At 42.1% G+C, this 18,732-nt stretch overlaps 1 protein-coding gene across 2 annotated transcripts in view; it reads left to right on the top strand.

The window, feature by feature from the left end:
• Nucleotides 1-18,732, top strand: part of ASAP1 (ArfGAP with SH3 domain, ankyrin repeat and PH domain 1) — a 358,576-nt gene that overhangs the window by 288,105 nt on the left and 51,739 nt on the right. For both annotated transcript variants that reach the window (XM_004451154.5, XM_058276037.1), the window contains exons 15-19: nucleotides 1,894-1,942; nucleotides 8,563-8,726; nucleotides 11,074-11,207; nucleotides 12,355-12,446; nucleotides 18,207-18,393. In XM_004451154.5, the coding sequence (XP_004451211.1) occupies nucleotides 1,894-1,942; nucleotides 8,563-8,726; nucleotides 11,074-11,207; nucleotides 12,355-12,446; nucleotides 18,207-18,393 (626 nt within the window). The remainder of the gene's footprint in view (nucleotides 1-1,893; nucleotides 1,943-8,562; nucleotides 8,727-11,073; nucleotides 11,208-12,354; nucleotides 12,447-18,206; nucleotides 18,394-18,732) is intronic.

The raw sequence follows: 18,732 nt of genomic DNA, 5'->3' as shown, positions 1-18,732 counted from the left end.
TGATGGGAAGCCCAGACATGGGGTTTGTGTTTCTTTTTAAAGCCCCCAGGTGATTCCAGTGTGTACCTGTGGTTATGAGGCACTGTACACTTGGGAATGTAGATATGTGCGTTCATTTGTCCAGAGATACAGCCCTAGAGAAATTGGACTCTTAAAAAGAAAATAATTTCTTTGTTTCAAGCAGAACTGCCTTCCAGTTTCTTAAGTCAGCAATACTACATCGTGACACTCTTATTCCAGGCTTCAGAATTTGCTTTTCTCTTGTGATGAGAAAGCGTAATGACCCACCCCCTAACGTAAACCTATATTCTCAGAGTGATTAGAGAGTGGGGGAAAGATGTACTCATCAGGCTGGCTGCCTCTGCTTGCTCTGGGTGCCGTGGGTGCACTTACTTACCCACTGTAGCTGAATGGACGCTCCTTTGTGTGAGAGTCAATGGCAGGGCCAGTAAAGGGACTCTGACTGATACCCTGAAATACTGTGGCATGAACCTTAAGCATTCTTCCTTCTTTATCTGAACCCAGCAAGGCAGACCAGTTGCTAAAATGCATGGTCTTTGTAGGAACACAAAAATACTTCAATACTTCCCTGCCCCTTGAAATCCATCTGATGTGGTTGTGTGAATGCAAGCCCCTCCAAAACATGGTGATTCTACGGATCATTCCTGAGACTCTTGGATGCAGTCCGAGCTGGATTCCACAGCATTACTGAAGTTCAGAGTCTCTTTGACTTTATTACTAAGGTATTTCTTGGGTTATTGATCAGAAAGACATAAGAAAATTATAATATGACTTCAAAAAGCTAAGAACCCCTAGATTTAAGAGCCTGTGGGTTATTAGTAATAGTATTCCATTATTGAGCATCTCGTAGGTGCCAAGTGCTTTATGTACACTATTGCTAATCCTCATAAAAGCTTTATCACTCTTCTGTTTTACACAAGAGAAAACTGAGGCTCAGAGAGATTCAGGGATTACGTGAGGTCTCAGTGTTAAAGCAGGGATTCACGCCAAGGCTCTGCTGCTCTCCGGCTCTCCACCCACGGCAGTTCTGTGATATAATACATCTCCTCTCACTCAGAGAGATGGGGTGCAAGCATCCCTAGCCTGGAGCAGTCATGTAGTAAGTGCTCAGGTAACGTTAGCTTGACCTGAATCTGTTGGAAAAGTCTAGCAAATCCTAAATTTTAAGAAGAGCTTCCTTCTGTATACCTGCATAGCATATCCAAGTTAAGCTGTTCCCTCCCGTACCCAGGGGCCAGCTTGAAAACGACCCTCAAGGAGAACTCGCTTTCCCTGCAGCCTGATTCAGCCCCTCAGACTTCTCGGAGGTGGAGTGGGCCTCCCGATCAGAGCTGCTCTGGGGGCTAAGTCTAAAAGTGAAGCGTATCATTTCTGAAAGGGAGACTTAAAAAAGACAAAAAGAGAACAGGGAATGGATGTAGCGCAGTTGGTTTGAGCGCCTGCTTCCCACCTATGAGATCGTGGATTTGATCCCTGGCACCTTCTTTTAAAAAAAAATTTTTTTTTTAAATTAAAAAAAACTAAGGAAAAAGAAAGGAAACATAATAAAAGTCAAATTAAAGATGAAAAGTAAAATACCAAGTTGGCAGGTAGCGCTCTCTCACTGAAATCCATTTTGATTATGTTGAACCCTTTCCCCATACCACTTTTTTCTTCTCAAAAGAGGTGTTTGTGTGGGATTTGCAGTTATTTTTGTTTTCCTTTTGCAATTCAGGAAAATAATATTGACAAAATGAATACAAAATGGTTTAAAAATAAAATAATGTTAAAATTCTATTCCCTTCCCCCCACCCCAGGAACTTTACAAATCTACATTACCTAAAGTTACTCTGCTTTCTAAGGTTTTTCACTTTTTTTTTTTTTGTATTTTAGATAATAGGACATATCACTTTCAGGCAGAAGATGAGCAGGATTATGTAGCGTAAGTAATTTTGAAATGATATGATGCCTTGAATTGAAAAAGCACCTCTCTCCCATAATGTTACACTTCAAAGTTTTCTTTTTATTAGTAAGAATTACTGTTGGTGGTTCTATATGCTTCTTTCTCATCTCTGGGCCATTGCCCTGCGGGGAGTGCTCTGCCTCATCCCCCCAGGAAACTCCACTGCCTCCGTCAAGAGTCTGCTCAAGCTCCACCACCCCTGAGAACACGGGGTATTGCTCTCTCCTTCGCTTCTGCAGTCCCCCCCTTTTTTAGGAGGTACTGGGAATTAAGCCCGGGATCTTGTACTCAGGAAGCAGGCACTCAACCACTGAGCTACACCCCCTCCCCTCTGCAGTGCTCCTCACGCTGCTCTGTGATTCTGCAGTGCATGTGTGTGTCCCTCTAAAGACCGAAAACCTTGTGAGGGCAAGAATTATGCCTTATTCATCTTTGTAGTTACATCAGCGGCACACAGAAGGGGTTTACTCAGTGTTAGGTGGCCAAAGACATGGGGCAGTCTACCTGACTACTTTGTCTTATTGAGGCAGCCTGGCCCTGACGTGAAGCATGGTGGCAGGCACCTTTCATTGGGGTGGACATGGCTCCGTTAAAGGAACCTGGTCTAGAGGGAAGAACTAGATTCCTAGGTTTGCATCCTGTCGCTCCCCTGCCAGGTGTGTGACCTATGCACACCCCCAGCCCCATTCCTGAACACTCTCCCTGGTCCTGGGCCCTCTTCATTCCCTGCAGTGAGAAAAGCAATGTGCAAATCCTGTATTCTGAACTGCTTGGGAGAGGGGACATTTGTGTTAAAGCTGGCAATTAAACCCTTCACATTTTTCTTGTTTCTAACAAGTCTTGGGGTAATTTGGGCCAAGTTTTATGAACTGTCAAAATGCCTGTCCCATTATTTTTCAGTAGCAACAATAAATACCAGTTTCTTTCCTTAATTACTTTCATAGAGCTGCAGAATTCTTGTCACACCCTTTTTGCCTTACATTCACCTCTTCTCTCTCCCTCTTCTCCTTCTCTCTCCCTCCTTCATTCCCTCCTTTCCCTCTCTAAGCCCCCTTTTTTGGAGAATTTTACTTTCTCTCTGTCTTAGGGAAGAAATGATAAGGGATCAGAAAGAGAAGAGCTGTAGAATCCCTGCCCTCAAGGAACTTGCTCTCTCCTGGAAGAGGCAGGTACTGAGTGCAAGGACAGGAAGCAGCATGTTTTAGGAACACAGATGCGTGTACACCCTCATGGGTTCCAGGGGGTAGTGCTCAGAAATGACTTCCTAGAGGAAGGTAAGGCTGAGCTGGCTCATGAAGGTGTGGGAAGGTAATAAACACTCTGCACTCCAGGTAGGAGGTTCTTGTGGTCAAGTTCACACCAGAAGCAACAGGAAGAAATTGAAAGGAAGCCAAGGATGGCTAGGTGTTCTGGGTACAGAGTTAGCAGATTGGAGGATGACTAGAAACCACATGGGAAGGGGAGATGTCAGGGGTGGCTGACCTTCCAACCACAGATTCAGAGAGAGGCAGGGTTAAAAAAAATAATAATATTTATTGAGATCTTACTGTGGTAAGGGCATGCCACGGCTCCTCATATTAATCCTGTAATCCCTAGGAAATAGACACTATTATTCCTATTTTGCAGATAAGGAAACTGAGGCACAGTATGCCCGTAGTCACAGTCACAGCAATCTGTGATTTGAACCCAGACAAGATACCAAATACTCTTGAAATACTGCTTCCTTTTTTCTTCTCTCTTTCCCCTCCTTTCTCCTTCAAAGACCTAACTGAAAGGTAGGTGAGGGATTTGTGTGAAGCAAGGAACATATCCACTTCCTCTTTGTTCCCTTATATCTCAAATTCAGGCCTTTAATATTTTATTTACTTTTTTTTTAAATAACACTTTTTTTATTAAAGTTAAGAGATCACATAGATTATTACATTAAAAAAAATACAAGAAATTCCCATATAACCCACCCCCATCATTTTTGTAAATTGTATTTTTTGAAGATACATACATCATGAAAAAGGTTACATTATAAAAAACATAAGAGGTTCCCGTATACCTGCCATCCCCCCCACCCCACTCCTCCTACCCCACCAACCTCCCGCATCATTGTGGCACACTCATCACTCTCGGCAAACACATTTTGGAGCATTGCTGCATCATGTGGATAACAGTTTGCCCTGTAGTTCACACTCTCCCCCAGGACATTCAGTGGGTCATGGCAGGATATATAAAGTCCAGCATCTGACCCTGCAGTATCATTTAGGACAACTCCAAGTCCCAAAAATGCCCCCTCATCACATATCTTCTTCCCATTCCCTGCCCTCAGCAACTACTGTGGCCACTTTCTCCCTATCAGTGCTACAATTTCTTCTATTACTCGTCACAATACTTTTATAGTAGAATATCAGTAAGTCCACTCTAATCCATATTTTATTCCTCCATTCTGTGGGCCCTGGGATGGTGATGTCTTACTGGTAGCTCAGTTCCATTTTGAGTAGAGATGCTGGTTTCCTGCCCCCAGGACTTAACTCTCTTCAGTGAAAAGGTTGCTTGGCTCATCCTGAAGGTGCTGCACATTTTGCCCTTTGCACTTCCTGGGCGTTGGGTCACAGGGGATGCCGTTCTGACTGCCGTAGATGACGGCAGCCGCAGAGGAAGCCGGTGCCGCAGTTCTTCCTCTAACCCCAGGTTCCACAGGGGCGGTTCCACTGCAGCGTTGTCATTCTTTTCTCATGTGGAAGTAAACAGGAAAGTAAATGAAGACAATCCTCCTCACGGAGGAAGAAGGCAGGTAAAATAGAGCAGATACTTTTTTAAAGTCGCTGGATGTGGCTTCTGCCCATTAGTGGCCTTATGACCATAGACAAAACATCTGGCCTCAGTCTTCTCACCATGAAAATGGAGATTATATACCTTGCTTGCAGAATTTTAATTTTTAGAATAAAATGTAGAAACTCCTAACAGTGCCAATTTTCTGTTTTATAAACTCAAAGTGATTGAAGTATTAAAATACAATTATAGGGAAGCAGATTTGGCCCAACTGATAGATCCTCCACCTACCACATGAGAGGTCCAGGTTCAAACTCCGGGCCTCCTGGCCCATGCAGTGAGCTGGCCCACATGCACTGCTGATGGGTGCAAGGAGTGCCGTACCATGCAGGGGTGTCTCCTGCGTAGGGGAGCCCCATGCTCAAGGAACGCACCCCATAAGGAGAGCCAGTCCGCATGAAAAAAGTGCAGCCTGCCCAGCAGTGGCGCCGCACACATGGAGAGCTGACGTAGCAAGATGACGCGACAAAAAGAGACACAGATTCCTGGTGCCGCTGACAAGAATTCAGGTGGACACAGAAGAACACACAGCGAATGGACACAGAGAGTAGACAACTGGGATGGGAAAGGGGAGAGAGAAATTTTTTTTTTTAATCTTAAAACATACAATTATAGGTTTTTGGGATTTTTTTACTTTTTGTATGTTGATTACTTTAAGGTAATTTAAAAGCTTTTTTTAAAATATGGTCAGAAATAATCACTTGATTCTTAACTGTTTTGACATGGAGCTATACCATTCCACCATGTTGTATAGTAAATATGTGTTTCCTGATTATCATGGCAAACTTGTAAAGACCATTTTTTTATTTGTTATGAGCTCTTGAATGAAGAAGCAAGTCTGGTATAATGGAAGCTGCCCCTGAAAAGGGTGTCAGCAGAAGTATCTTTTCATCCCAGTTCTGACACCAGCCTAGCTGCAGGACTTTGGACGAGTCCGTCTCTCTGTTATAAACCCTAACTCTGAGTCCTGTGGGAGCGTTCTTTTACAAGAATTAAAAATACTTGGCACCTAAAGGACATTATGTTGAGTGAAGCAAGCCAGACACAAAAGGACAATTACTGTATGGTTGCACTGTTAGGAACTAAATTTATTGTGTAAACTCGTGGAGTTAATAACTAGAATATAGGTCACCAGAAAATAGAATGAGGCTAGAGAATGGAAAGCTAAGGGTCAACCTATGCATAGTTGATAAAATGGTAGTTTAGTTTTGGAAATGAAGAAAAAAATGTGAAAGCACAACATAGCGTTCATAAGTAGCAGTGCTCTGATGTGGTTTTGACAGTGGTTGAAAAGGAAAGTCTAAGGTCATGTATATTACTAGAAGGAAAGCTAAAAATGTAACAAAAGACTCTGTAGCATAATAAAACCCCACATAAAATATGAATATGGGTAATATTGCATAAATAAGACTGTTTTTCTTTGGAATTGAGCAAATGTATGTTACTGTTACAGGATGTTAATATCAGGCAAAAATAAAACATTATACTAAGTGAAAGAAACCAGGCACAAAGTGCTATACTTTGTATGATTCAGTTTATATAGAATGTAAATATAAATCAATTTAAAAGATGGAATTTGATCAGTGGTTATGTAGGGCTGGGGAAGAATAGAGGGATTGAGAGGAGATTGCTAAGGGGTGTGGAGTTTTTCTTTTTGGAGTAATGAAATTGATCTAAAATTTTTTGTGGTGATGAATGCACAACACTGTGATTATACTAAAAGCCATTGATTGTGCACTTTGGATGGATTGTATGGTATGTGAATATATCTTAATAAAACTGCTTTAAAAAAAAAAAAAAGTACTTAGTACATAGTAGATACTGGTCAGTGTTAGATAGCCAAAATGGTATAATGCCTGTGGAATGCAAAATAGAGACTGCAGTCAGAGTGAAAAGTCCAGCAATATCTGGGACAGTGATCAAAAGGCAAAGTGATCAGGCTTGTTGAACCTCTCAGTGTCTTAAATTGTTCTGTCCAAATAGTTTCTAACTAGAGACTAAATGATAGAAAAGGTACTATTTACTTTAAAATACACTTCCTTCCTAGACCTTTGATTTTGAAGTGGTGTTTTCTGCATCACAAAGTTAAGTGGTGCAGATACGTTTCTCACAACACCGTGAAGCTGAGCACAACCTAGAGTCAAAGGTGTGATTTGCAGTTTGCATGGTCTGGGTAGTTTGGCTTTTAATTCTCATTGCTGTTAGTATTACTTATTCAAAACCTTTTTTTTTTTTTTATTAAAGATTTATTTTTATTTATTTAATTCCCCTCCCCTCCCCCGGTTGTCTGTTCTCTGTGTCTTTTTGCTGCGCCTTGTTTCTTTGTCCGCTTCTGTTGTCGTCAGCGGCACGGGAAGTGTGGGCAGCACCATTCCTCGGCAGGCTGCTCCCTCCTTCGCGCTGGGCGGCTCTCCCTATGGGTGCACTCCTTGCGCGTGGGGCTCCCCTACGCGGGGGACACCCCTGTGTAGCATGGCACTCCTTGCGCGCATCAGCACTGCGCATGGGCCAGCTCCACACGGGTCAAGGAGGCCCGGGGCTTGAACCGCGGACCTCCCATGTGGCAGACGCACGCCCCAACCACTGGGCCAAAGTCCGTTTCCCTCAAAACCTTTTTGCAGATAGTGCTTTGTTTTATCCTACAAGGCACCAAAAAAATACTGACTCAATTCTGAGCATTGACCTGTTAAAGGTAAATACTAGCTATCTAGAATTCACTTGATGACAAAAATGGTGGTTTAGAAATGTTTTTTCTTTGTCTTTTCTGAAACAATTAGTTTGGCACTTTTCCTTATTCATGAAAGTAGTTCAGGCTCATTATAGACTTGGAAAATTTTAGAAAGGCACAGAGTCAAGCAAGCCATCCTTTTTTGTTTTTCACCCCTGTAGAAATTCCCTTAGTAACCACTATTCTAGCCTTTATTCCCCCAACAGAAATATATAATACATACATACGTATAAATTTGGGATATATTATAAAATGGTTTTTTTGTTTGCCTTATTAAATATATTGTGAGCATTTCCCCATTGTCATTCTACACTTATTTGAAAATCTAAATTTTAATGCCTGCCTAATATTTCACTTTATGATTTATTTCATGCCTTATTAGTCATCCCCCTGTAATTGGGTATTTAGGTGGTTTTATGGATAGATTGGTGTCAAAGGGTTATTTTGTTTGGTATATATTGTAGTCATACTATGTGTGTGTGTGTATATATGTATAATTGAATACTCTCCAATCTTCATTTCATATTGTGTCAGCATGTTTCCATCTTAGTATACCTTTTCGTGGATGGTAATAAAATGTCTCTGTATCTTCTCTCTTTAAGTTCCTCTTGTGTCATGAACTTCAGGGAGCAAATACCTTCCACTAAATACTCTTTCTTGCCTTCTATCCACTTCTCACCATTTCTTCCTCATTTTTGTGTCAAGTGTGATATTTGGACACTGGTCCCTCGCTGAGTCCTTGTCATTCTGATGTTCCCTTCATTCGTCCAGAGGGAAATACAAGTGCTCTCATCTGTTTACTTCTCTCATCTATTTTCCTGTCTTATTTTCTCCTGTGTGCAGCTTTCCATTCTCTAACCTTTTTCCTTCTGGTCTAATTTCTTTGATTTTTCCTTACTTTATTGCTTTGTTGTGTTTTTTTTGTTTTATTTTGTTTTGTTGTCTCTTTGAAGGGTCTTGATAAAAGAGACTTTTTTTGTGTGTGAGGGAGGGGGAAAACAGTGGCCACGATGCTTATATGGTCTCCTCGCACTTATGTTTTTGGTAACAGGTGGATATCAGTATTGACAAATAGCAAAGAGGAGGCCCTCACCATGGCCTTCCGTGGAGAGCAGAGCACAGGGGAGAACAGCTTGGAAGACCTGACAAAAGCCATTATCGAGGACGTCCAGCGGCTTCCTGGGAATGACGTCTGCTGTGATTGCGGCTCGACAGGTATTTGTTCCTAGCCACAAACTGGCTTCTTGAACTTCCTTTCTCTGTCTGTGGAATGTAAAATTAGTTAGCTGTTTTAAACCTTAGATGAGAAGTGGATGTGGCTCACGTTGTTGAGTTCACGCCTACCACACGGGAGGTCCCAGTGCCTCCTAAAGAAGATGAGCAAGACAGCAAGCTGACGCAGCAGGTTGCCCCAGCAAGCTGATGCAACAAGGTGACACCACAGCAACGAGAGACAAGGAGGAACATAAAATGAGAAACACAACAAAGCAGGGAGCAGAGGTGGCTCCCAGTGCCTCCTAAAAAGAAGACAAGCACAGATGAACAGAGCAAGCTCAAACAGTGGGGTGGGGGTGGGGAGGATAAAAATCTCCAAAAAACTAAAACCTTAAGAACCCATTTAAACACACAACATGTGTCCTCATACTGCATACTCGCACCCCCTGAGCATCTTTATCCACGCTATTTTCTTGACCTGGCAGTCCCCTGTTTTCTTCCCTAAATGGCTGCTTGCCAAAATGCTACCATTCCTATAAGGTCCAGTTAATGGAGCACCATGACTTTATGGAGAGAGCAAAGGGCATGGAGACCAACATCCTTCCTTTAGACTTACAAGTATGCCACCCAGCAGCTGGGCAGTCTTGTGCCAAGCCCTTTACTATTGATCTTCAGTTTCCTCTTTCTGAAAAGGGAATAATAAACGTAGATGGTGTATGAAATTGGCTGACATGTGGTACATCACTTTCCTTTTTTATTTATTTGTTTGTTTGTTTATTATTTCTCCCCCACCACCCCACCCCGGTGTTCTTTGTGTCTGTTTGCTGCACGTTCTTCTTTGTCCGCTTCTGTTGTTGTCAGCGGCATGGGAATCTGTGTTTCTTTTTGTTGCATCATCTGTTGTGTCAGCTCTCCATGTGTGCAGCACCATTCCTGGGCAGGCTGCACTTTCTTTCACACTGGGCGGCTCTCCTTACGGGGCACACTTCTTGCGCATGGGGCTCCCCTACACGGGGGACACCCCTGCATGACACGGCACTCCTTACGCGCATCAGCACTGCGCGTAGGCCAGCTCCACACAGATCATGAAGGCCCGGGGTTTGAACCGCATACCTCCCATGAGGTAGATGGACGCCCTAAACACTGGGCCAAGTCTGCCGCCACTTGCCTTTCTTTTTGAATCTGCAAGAAATATCTTTTATTTTCTCTTTTTTTCTTTTAAGATGCATAGATCACATATAATGTTACATTAAAAATATAAGAGGCTCCCATATACCCCACTCCCAACACCCACTACTCTTCCCACATCAACAACTTCTTTCATTAGTGTGGGACATTCATCGCATCACTTTCCTTTCTGCTTAGTGAAACCTACCCCAGCTTTTATCTGTTGATGTTACCATCCCCTGAACTTCTGTTTTTCAAATAACAATTTACCTTACCTGAGTAGTGACAGTAGCTGATGCTTACTGTGTGCTTATACTGGACCAGGTATTGTGCTGGGTATTTTGCTTCTGTATTTTATTGAATCCTCACAGAAGCTCTGTAAGTTGATTACTAATGTCCCTATTTTACAGATGAGGAAACTAGAACTCAGAGGTTAAGTGATTTTCCTAAGGTCACAGCTAACCTAGCATTCCTAAGTATTACAGATTACTTTCTTACTGTTTTACTTGGTGAAACACAGCCTGACTACAGAAGATGTCATAAGTGCCTCAGAGAGACATCTCAGGTGTTCCGCCATGTGTAATACACGTGTGGTAGTGATTCACACAGTGTGAGGATGTGGCAGAGGAGTATTAAATACACAGGTATTGAGCAGTCGCAAGGGCGCTTGACTTAAAGAGAACCCTGAAGTTTTTGGTTTCATAGAAATACTTGTTCTGCCTGTGCTAGAGCACTGTGGGGTTGTAGAACAGCCTTAGGTCTCTGGAACATTTGGTGCTCGGAGGTAAGGATGGTTGTGCGCAGCGCTGCAGAGGCCTTCAGGCCGGCTCCGCAGAGGTGACCTGCAGTGAGAGGAGCACTCTGGCGAGGCCCCAGTGTTTCCCAGGACCTCGTAGGAAGTCTCTCACATTTTCACTGAATAAAGCACCTTAATTTGTTTTCAGTTCCCCATACCGAAGGAAAATTTCTTTTATTTTGCCTTACAACAATTTTGGCTTCCTAACAAGCTTTTAATTTTTATAGTGGTTCCTTAGGCTAAACCACAAGCATCCATTTCTTGTATTTGAATCTTTCCCTCGTAATTCTTAACAACTTCTATTTCTGTTGTATTAGCTTCCTCAGTAGTTGGCACACTAAAATTAGGTTTCTTGTTTCATTGTCTTCAAAATCTTTTCCACAGAACCCACCTGGCTTTCAACGAACTTGGGTATTTTGACCTGTATAGAATGTTCTGGCATCCATAGGGAAATGGGGGTTCATATTTCTCGCATTCAGTCTTTGGAACTGGACAAATTAGGAACCTCCGAACTCTTGGTAAGTAGTTATACTTTGAAATAAAAAAATTTTAAGTTATTATCATGAATATATTTAATATTGTTTGTTTCTACTGAGTGTAAAGAATTCTGACTTCTGAATTTAGTGAACTTACACAGATACTTAAAATGTAATTTATGTTATATGTAATTTTCAATATTTCCACTTTCTATTGGAGGGAATAGGGAATCCTAAGTTTTTTAATTAGCAAATCAAAAGTTTAGCTCAACCTGTCTTTCTTCTATGTGGGTCTCTTAAAGCTGCTTTTTTCTTTAGGAATAAGTTTTTATGATTGACTGTAATAGCAGTAAAGGGGGATAGGGGATTGAGCTCACATATTCACTTTATCTAGTGGTATATATTATTAAAAATAATCTCTACAGAGTTTTCAAGTTCTTTATATTTTTACTGCTTCCGAGTTTCTAAAAGTGCACGTTTATTGGGAATAGCCTGTTAGCTATTGTCCTAAAACCAGTCATTCATTAGCCCATACCTTCTTTAGGTAGTAAGGGTAAAAGAACATGTGAATTTGTGATGCTTATCATTATAATATGGAAAAGGATTATAAATACTTAATCTTCTTTTTCCTTAATCCCTGGCCTTTCTATCGTGAGTCCTCCATTAGTTGCCTGCAGCATCTTATTTATAACCCCGTTATAGTGGAATCCTCTATTTAGTTTTGTCCACTGAAAGGAAGTCTGTTCATCGTAAAAGCAAGACATGATGGTGGTTGAAAAAAACTGTTACTGTTCATTAGCTTTGACTAGTATTCACATATGGAACTTGTTCTGTCTAATCTCACGTAGTGAAATACGGATAGTTTGTATATATGTATGGCCAACCATAGTCGATTCTATTCTAGCATTTATCACATTTTTTTTAAAAGTTACTTTGTCACTGACACCTGCTAGTCTGTGATCTCCCATGGGAAGGAAACATGGCTTATCCATCTCCATACTTTCAGCACTCATAAGTTCAATTTCTAGCACATAGTAGAGGCTCAGTAAATGTTTGTTGACCACTGGATTGATGGTTTATACCCTGAATCAAATGAGAGAAAGCACATATTCAGAAATTTCAAAAGCAAATAATGGGAAACTTAAACCAGTAATGAACCATTTGCCATAATGTATTTTCTTCATTACAGCTGGCCAAGAATGTAGGAAACAATAGTTTTAATGAAATTATGGAAGCAAATTTGCCTAGCCCCTCACCAAAACCCACTCCTTCAAGTGATATGTAAGTACTTCTAATATATTGAATTCTCTACCATTTTCTAGTTGTTTTACTATCTTCCTCAAAAAAACTCTTAGTGTTTATAGTATTTTTATGCCCTAGAGGAATCATCATTAGGAAAAAGCAAAACCAAGACAAGTATTTCGAACTGTATTTCTATGTCGTACAGGTTATTTTCACCATCATTTTCTCCCACATACTTGTAGCTGACTGAGCACCTGCTCTGTGAAGGACAGATCTTCATGAGAATAATTATTTCTAAGTCATGGAATGTTGTGAAAAATCAAAGACAAACAAAGGTGGTGAGGGATTCCCATCAAATTGGCAATTGGCAAGAACCAAATGTTTAACTACCCACTCAGCAAGATTGTGGGAAAGCAGACTGTCATATGTTGCTGGTGGGAGTACAAAATGATATGCTATCTATGAGGACATATTTACCAAAATTATAAATATATTTACCCTTTGTCTCAGGAATCCTTTTCTGAGAATTTATTCCTGTTCTGTAATATTTCTGTAGCTATCTGATAAATATTCTGGGCTATAGCCCTACAGAATGTGATGCAGATATACAAAAGAATAAGACAGCTTTCTGTGTTCTGCTTTGGAATGATCTCCAGGGTATGCTATTAAATAAAAGAAGCAAGGTAGAAATGATACTTCTTAATAAAAACTTGCATCATTTTTATTTTTGAGCCATGCGAATCTATTAACCTCTCAAAAATTTCAATTGAATTTACACTGTAAAATGACTTCAAAATTTTTAATTGAATTTACACTGTAAAGTGTTTTAAGTACTTTGGCTGAATAGGAGGAAAGGCAAAGTCCAACTTGAGTGATTTGAGGAGGCTTTGTGAAGGAGGAGAGCTGGGAAGTAGAAGCCACCTTACATGTTTTGCCAGTCCTTGGTTGTTCTTGCAGAGCACTGAAAGTGTGGACATGTTCCATGAACAACTTTTTTCCATTCTGAAACCATGAAATTACATCTCCCAGAAGGCTGCTTGGAAGTTGTCTTTTCTTGAATTCAGTTCAACATTTAAATATTGATCGGGTGCTTACTCCATGCCTCAAACTGTGTTAGATGCTGGGGAAAGAGCAAAACACCAACTAGATGTAAACCCTGTCCTCTTCATACGTAGGGTCTAGAGAGTAACGTAAACATTAACCAAAAATTAGCCCATTAATTACTTAATCATAGTTGTGGTGGAAGTGTCACAGAAGAAAACCTCAAACATGTTCCCCAATCTGGGGGCACACAGTCCTGCTTGACAACAGTAGTCACGTGCCATGCTAGCACAGAAACTGCTTTGATGCCCTTCTCATGCTAATGAACACAAATTAAGCTGAGAAAAAAGGTTTTTCAAAAATTAATTTGGTCATAAAATTTCCAGGAACAAGTATGACCTGAAGTTACTTTACAAACTTGATAATAATGAGGGCTCAAGTGCACACACACAGTGATCTTTCCCTCGCTGGCATTTTTAAATGTCTACATAACCCAAACCTCAAAGGCATTGGATAAATTTCGTAATAGCATGGATTCGCTCTGTGGCCTCTTAACGGTTTTTTGGACTCTATAAAGCCTCCCACTTAAAAATGTTGGTGATTATCTAGGCGCTCTCTGTATAGTGGTTAAGGGCAAAGACTCGAGCCAGACTGCTATCTTGGGCAACTGACTTCAACTGCCTGCCCTCGATTTCTTCATCTGAAAAATATGCCCACCTCCGAGGGTTGTGGCAGGCATTAAAGGAGTTTTAAAAAAGTGCACAGAGCAATACTTGTTGTGTAATAAGTGCTATGTGAGTGTTTACTACTACTATTATTATTTATTATTATTCCCTCATTTGACCAGTGACCTAAAGGAGAATAAAGTGAATCTCCTATAACATGCAGTTCAGTCACTCATTTATTCATTCAGCAAATACTTAGTAAGCACCTTCTATGATCCAGGCAGTCTTTTAGGTACTGCAGATATGCCAAGCCATAACTGGAAGGGCGGAGTGGCTGCAGAGGGCTGAGCAAGGGGGAGAATGGTAGGAGATACCGGTGCCCCAATGTCAGAAAGCCTATAATTGACAGGGGACTATGAGCTGAGTACCCAGAAAGAATTGAACATAGCCCACATGGGGAAAACCACAGAATCAGAGACCTGAAGTTTCAGATCATCTTCGAGGTGACTAGAGATCTCCCCATGTGATGCTCAGATGTACTCTATAGCATTTCTGCTAAATTGTTTGGCCTCTGTGTGATACCTCCATGATAGAAAGCCACCTTTGGACCTTGCTGGTACTTGGCTTAATGTGAGGAAACAATTGTCTACAACTTCCCTTCCTCTAACTTTGCGCATTGATCCTAGTTCTACCCTCTTGGTTAACAATAGGAAAGAAGCTTCCAAATGAACCCATAACCATTCATCCCTCTCTGTTCTATATCTATCCTCTTTCTTCCCTAGAAGGTAGTGTATAAGAAGGTATGATTGCTAGTGTTTTATGCATGAGGACCTGAGGCATAGAGAAACCTTGATTTGCCCAGGGTGACATAGATTGCAGATGGTATCAAACTTGAATGTGACTTTTCATCCTTAAGTCTGATGCTTCATCCATTACCCAGTAATAGCTGCCTGTCAAATTTTATGTAATTCACATGCAGCAGGAGATTCAGAAACCAGGTGTAGGCTACTCTTTTCAGCTCTCTGTAAAAGTTTGCTAACTCCAAAGACATGGTCATCCTGAAAGAACTTTGCCTGAATGTAAAGGTCACCAATGAATGTAAGATCTTAGTTACTTAGCAGAATCAGCAAGCCACTATAAGCCACTACGCCAGTCAGTAGGTTGGAAAAAGTCTAAAGACTATATGCCACCATCAACTAGCTCAACTTTTTTACTGCCAACTGAGAATGAAAGAAAAAGGCATCAGCACAATTTTAAACATTGTTGCCTAGTTGTGAGATGTGAGAAAGAGCAGCAGCTATCATAGATGGAATGACTGTTTCTGAGCAATACATAGTCTCTCTCTCAAGTTGGATCCCTCTCAGAAGGAAGAGAGCATCTGTTCGGTGCTGTGCATTGTTTAATTGAGCATATACCAGTGAGTCCTTATCCCCTTTTCAGATGAAGAAACTGAGACTCATGAAGATTAAGTTGTTTGCCCAAGGTCTTACAAATGGTAGGCCGAAGAACTAGGATTTGGACCATCAGTTCATTTACTGTCTTTTTCTTTTAGTTGGATTGTTTTTAATATTTAAATACAAAAAGTGAGCGCTGACCTTTATTTCATAAATGGTGTGCACATCCCTATCCAAATCTCCACTCTAATAAAAAAAAGTCCTTAATGTTCAGGGGTACCGCCCTCCTCCTGGCATCTGTTCCTACCTCACAATGGGATAATAAGGGCTCTTCTGCTTAGGAGCAATTTAGTGAAAGAGCTGGGGTAGCCAGAGTTGGAGTAGTTGTCTGCATTGCTGCACTCTAATAACAGGTGAGCACAGAAATAAGGATAGCGTGGAGGGCATAGTTGCAAGTTGAGAGTCTCTGAGAAAGTAGGAAGAATTCTCCCCACTAGGTTTTGAAAGATCAATGTGCCAAAGTTTAAAAAAAAAAAAGTTCCAAATCAGCAGTTCAAACACTATTTTTTTTTTAAGATTTATTTATTTCTCTCCCCTTCCCCCCCCCCCACCCTGGTTGTCTGCTCTCTGTGTCTATTTGCTGCGTCGTCGTCTTTGTCCGCTTCTGTTGTTGTCAGTGGCACAGGAATCTGTGTTTCTTTCTTTTGCATCATCTTGTTGTGTCAGTTCTCCGTGTGTGCTGTGCCATTCCTGGGCAGGCTACACTTTCCCTTGCGCTGGGCGGCTCTCCTTACGGGGCGCACTCCTTGTGCGTGGGGCTCCCCTACGTGGGGGACACCCCTTCATGGCAGGGCACTCCTCGCGCGCATCAGCACTGCGCATGGGCCAGCTGCACACGGGTCAAGGAGGCCCGGGGTCTGAACTATGGACCTCCCATGTGGTAGACGGATGCCCTAACCACTGGGCCAAGTCCGTTTCCCTCAGACACTATTGGATTTCAGATTTCTCCCACCAAGGCAGCTCAACTATAGCAGTAACAAACCAGATTTTTCTAGGAAGTGAAGGTAGAGCCCCTGGCTTTCCTCCTGACAGACCTCTCAGTCTCAGAAACAGTGAAAGTGGTCCCAATCTACAAGGCTGTTGTAGAAAACCTATACATTTTTTGAGCCACAAAGAGGGAGAGATCAGAAGTGGCTCTAGCTGCAGACGGAACCCTTTCTCGGAACATCTCCGTCAGACTCCACAGTTTCTCCAACAGGGTCTCATCTAGCTCCTTGTCGTCCTCTTCCAGCTCCTCTCTCAGTGCCACCCTTCAGGAATAATTCATCTGGGAACAGCAGCACCCCAGGGGTGGCAAGGATGGTGGCAGCCTTGGCTATAGGGGACACCAGAAGCCAAAGAGCAGAGACTTTACTGTCTTTTTATTTATTAGCTCTTATCACTGGGAAATTCAGAGTGTGAATTCAAAGCTATCTGGATCCAGGCTGCCAAACCATATAATCAGGACTCGGTCTTTCTTGATGCAGGTCTCTGGTTTAATGAGCCACCTTCCATTTGAGTCTTTGCCCAAAGGCGGAAGGTAACCATTGGACAGTTAGTTTATGTACTCACCCTGCAGTGGGGAGGGGGGCTCAGTCCCACCAGAACCACTTGTCCTGAGAGTGGAGACGAGGCAGTCCCTCTGGGAAAGACATGTGCTGCTACTGAGAGAAGGAGAAAGGCACCAGGCCATTGCATCTCCGGGAGCAGCTGTCCAGGTGGTCTTTTGCTCCCAGATTGAGACCTCTGCAGGGAAAGACGTCTCACCTTTAGCTTTCTGCAGTGTAGCACTGAGCCTCTGGGAGCTGCTTGAATATGGCCTCTCTGAGGCTCAGTTTCCTCCTCTGTAAAATGGGGAGTAGTTCTACCTGGTGACTAAAATACTTTCCAAAAATGCCTGCACATTTTTCATTGGTCTTTTAGAAATGTTTTTAACTTTTTGAATTTCTTTATATACTTTATATGTATCTGAATTTGAAGCAGGAGTAAATAATAATTTTCTCCTGCTATTGCTCAAGGTAGAAAAGAAATCTATAGGGAAACGGACTTTGGCCCAGTGGTTAGGGCGTCCGTCTACCATATGGGAGGTCCGCGGTTCAAACCCCGGGCCTCCTTGACCCGTGTGGAGCTGGCCACGCGCAGTGCTGATGCGCGCAAGGAGTGCCGTGCCACGCAAGGGTGTCCCCCACGTGGGGGGAGCCCCACGTGCAAGGAGTGCGCCCGTGAGGAAAGCCGCCCAGCGTGAAAAAGAAAGAGCAGCCTGCCCAGGAATGGCGCCGCCCACACTTCCCGTGCCGCTGATGACAACAGAAGCGGACAAAGAAACAAGACGCAGCAAATAGACACCAAGAACAGACAACCAGGGGAGGGGGGGAAATTAAAATAAATAAATAAATCTTTATTAAAAAAAAAGAAATCTATAATCTGTATGCCCATAAATTCTTAACTATATATTACCTGCATATATTAATAAATATTTATCAATTTCTTCATTTGTTGGAATAAATTGATCTAGAAGCTGATTTGTTTGAATGTTTAAGTGTATCTTAATTAGAATAGCTCCTCAAAGAGAAATATTTGTCGGTAAAATGTAAACCGTTCTTAGCTCCTGGAAAATAAAAACTCTTTGTTCATTTCAATTTGTTGTGGTTTTGTTCCAGGACTGCACGGAAAGAATATATCACTGCAAAGTATGTAGATCATAGGTTTTCAAGGAAGACCTGTTCCTCTTCCTCGGCTAAACTGAATGAATTGCTTGAAGCCATCAGATCCAGGGATTTACTTGCACTAATTCAAGTCTATGCAGAGGGGGTAGAGCTAATGGAACCACTGCTAGAACCCGGGCAGGTAAGGCTTCACTGAAACCATAGGAAAATCAAGGTAAAAGATGACTCTGCTATTGGTAATACCCGTAAAATGAATATCTTGTACATTGGTGACTGTGTCTAAATTAGGACAATTTGAGTGTGAGAATGGAGTGCTATTAAAAATTACTTAGGGGAAACGGACTTTGGCCCAGTGGTTAGGGCGTCCGTCTACCACATGGGAGGCCTGCGGTTCAAGACCCGGGCCTCCTTGACCCGTGTGGAGCTGGCCCATGCGCAGTGCTGATGCGCTCAAGGAGTGCCGTGCCACACAGGGGTGTCCCCCACGTAGGGGAGCCCCACGCGCAAGGAGTGCACCCAT

The sequence above is a fragment of the Dasypus novemcinctus genome, chromosome 14, assembly GCF_030445035.2.
Source record: "Dasypus novemcinctus isolate mDasNov1 chromosome 14, mDasNov1.1.hap2, whole genome shotgun sequence".
Classification (NCBI taxonomy): Eukaryota; Metazoa; Chordata; class Mammalia; order Cingulata; family Dasypodidae; genus Dasypus; species Dasypus novemcinctus.
This window is presented reverse-complemented; position numbering and strand designations above follow the sequence as displayed.